At 42.8% G+C, this 1,510-nt stretch overlaps 1 protein-coding gene across 1 annotated transcript in view; it reads left to right on the top strand.

The window, feature by feature from the left end:
* FRAS1 (Fraser extracellular matrix complex subunit 1) overlaps positions 1-1,510 on the top strand; it is a 593,853-nt gene that overhangs the window by 546,714 nt on the left and 45,629 nt on the right. Inside the window, exon 59 of the mRNA XM_013004822.2 lies at positions 323-362. Within this exon, the coding sequence (XP_012860276.2) occupies positions 323-362 (40 nt within the window). The remainder of the gene's footprint in view (positions 1-322; positions 363-1,510) is intronic.

Raw genomic sequence — 1,510 nt, 5'->3', positions numbered from 1 at the left:
TGACCTGCAAACAAGTTAACTCTTACAGTCGGATGTTATCCAAAAGTAGCCCTGATACCAGAAAAATGATCTCAAACTGGGACATAACCATTTTATTAAAATAGGTGCTAAATGAATGCATACACAATAATATTATATTTAATAATAACATTTTATTGAATACTGACAATATACTAAGAACTGTGCTAAGCATTTTATATCTTTTTTCATCCTGACAATACCCTGGAGACAGGTGATGTTACATGTGAGAGATAACCTCAGTGAAGTGACGTAATTTGCACTCTGATATAAGCAGCAAAACTGGATTTGAACCTTCTTTTAGCTGATTGTAGAGTCCATATGCTTAACCTCCGAGAGAGTCCGTAAGATTCCTCCAAACTCCTGCCATTTGTCAATTCTAATTCAGAGTGACCTGTAGGACAGAGGAGAACAACCTTTGTGGGTTTCTGAGACTGTACTCTTCCTATATGAAAAGAAAGCCTCATCTTTCCCCCGAGGAGCGCCTGGTGGTTTTCGAATTGCTGACCTTGTAGTTAGTAGCCCAGTACATAACCCACTACACCACTGGTTCTGCAAGGCGGGTTTCTAATATATAATTAGGAACTAACTTAGACATTGGGTAAAGCAAGAAATGCTACCATGAAGTTGAAAGTCACTTACCCTAGCAGATATGGGTTCAAAGCCCAAAGTGAACCTTTTCTGGTCACATAGAAAACACAATGGTTGACACTCAGAGAGGTAATGCACACTGTGTTACAGTGACCCACCTTAGGTTCAGAGAACTTTCTTATTGAAAACTCTACAAGATGAAATGTAGCTTACCAACAAGTGGCCATCCAGCTAAGAAGCAACAAAGCCCATATAGAAGAAGCACACCAGCCTGTGTGGTCACGAGGTGTCGATAGGATCAGGCACCAAGCATCAAAGACCCAGGACAAAAAGTCTTATCATTGAGAATGAGGGGGAGTGCAGAGAGGAGACCCAAAGCCCATCTGTACTTTGGCAACTGGACATCCCCTTACAGAAGGGTCTTAGGGAGGAGACAAGCCAGTCAGGGTGCCGTGTAGCACTGATGAAACATACAACTTTCCCCTAGTTCTTTAATGTTTCCTCCCCACCCCACCCCCATCACCCCAATTCTACATTACAGATCTGGCTAGACCAGAACATGTACACAGGTACAGATAGAGCTAGAAACACAGGGAATCCAGGGCAGATAAACCCCTCAGGACCAATATGGAGAATAGCCATGCCAGTAGGGTAAGGGGAAGATAAAGGGAGATATGGGAAACCGATCACAATGATCTACCCATAACCCCATCCCAGGGGTGAAGGGAGGCATCGGTCCGTGTAAGACATGAAAAAATAATAATTTATAAATTATCAAGGGTTCATGAGGGCAGGAGTGGGGGCAGGGAGGGGGAAAATGAGAAGCTGATATCAAGGGCTCAAGTAGAAAGAAAATGTTTCGAAGACAATGATGGCAACAAATGTGCTTGACACAATGGAC

The sequence above is a fragment of the Echinops telfairi genome, unplaced genomic scaffold (genome assembly GCF_000313985.2).
Source record: "Echinops telfairi isolate 266 unplaced genomic scaffold, ASM31398v2 ScPeMD7_7468;HRSCAF=8506_0, whole genome shotgun sequence".
Classification (NCBI taxonomy): Eukaryota; Metazoa; Chordata; class Mammalia; order Afrosoricida; family Tenrecidae; genus Echinops; species Echinops telfairi.
This window is presented reverse-complemented; position numbering and strand designations above follow the sequence as displayed.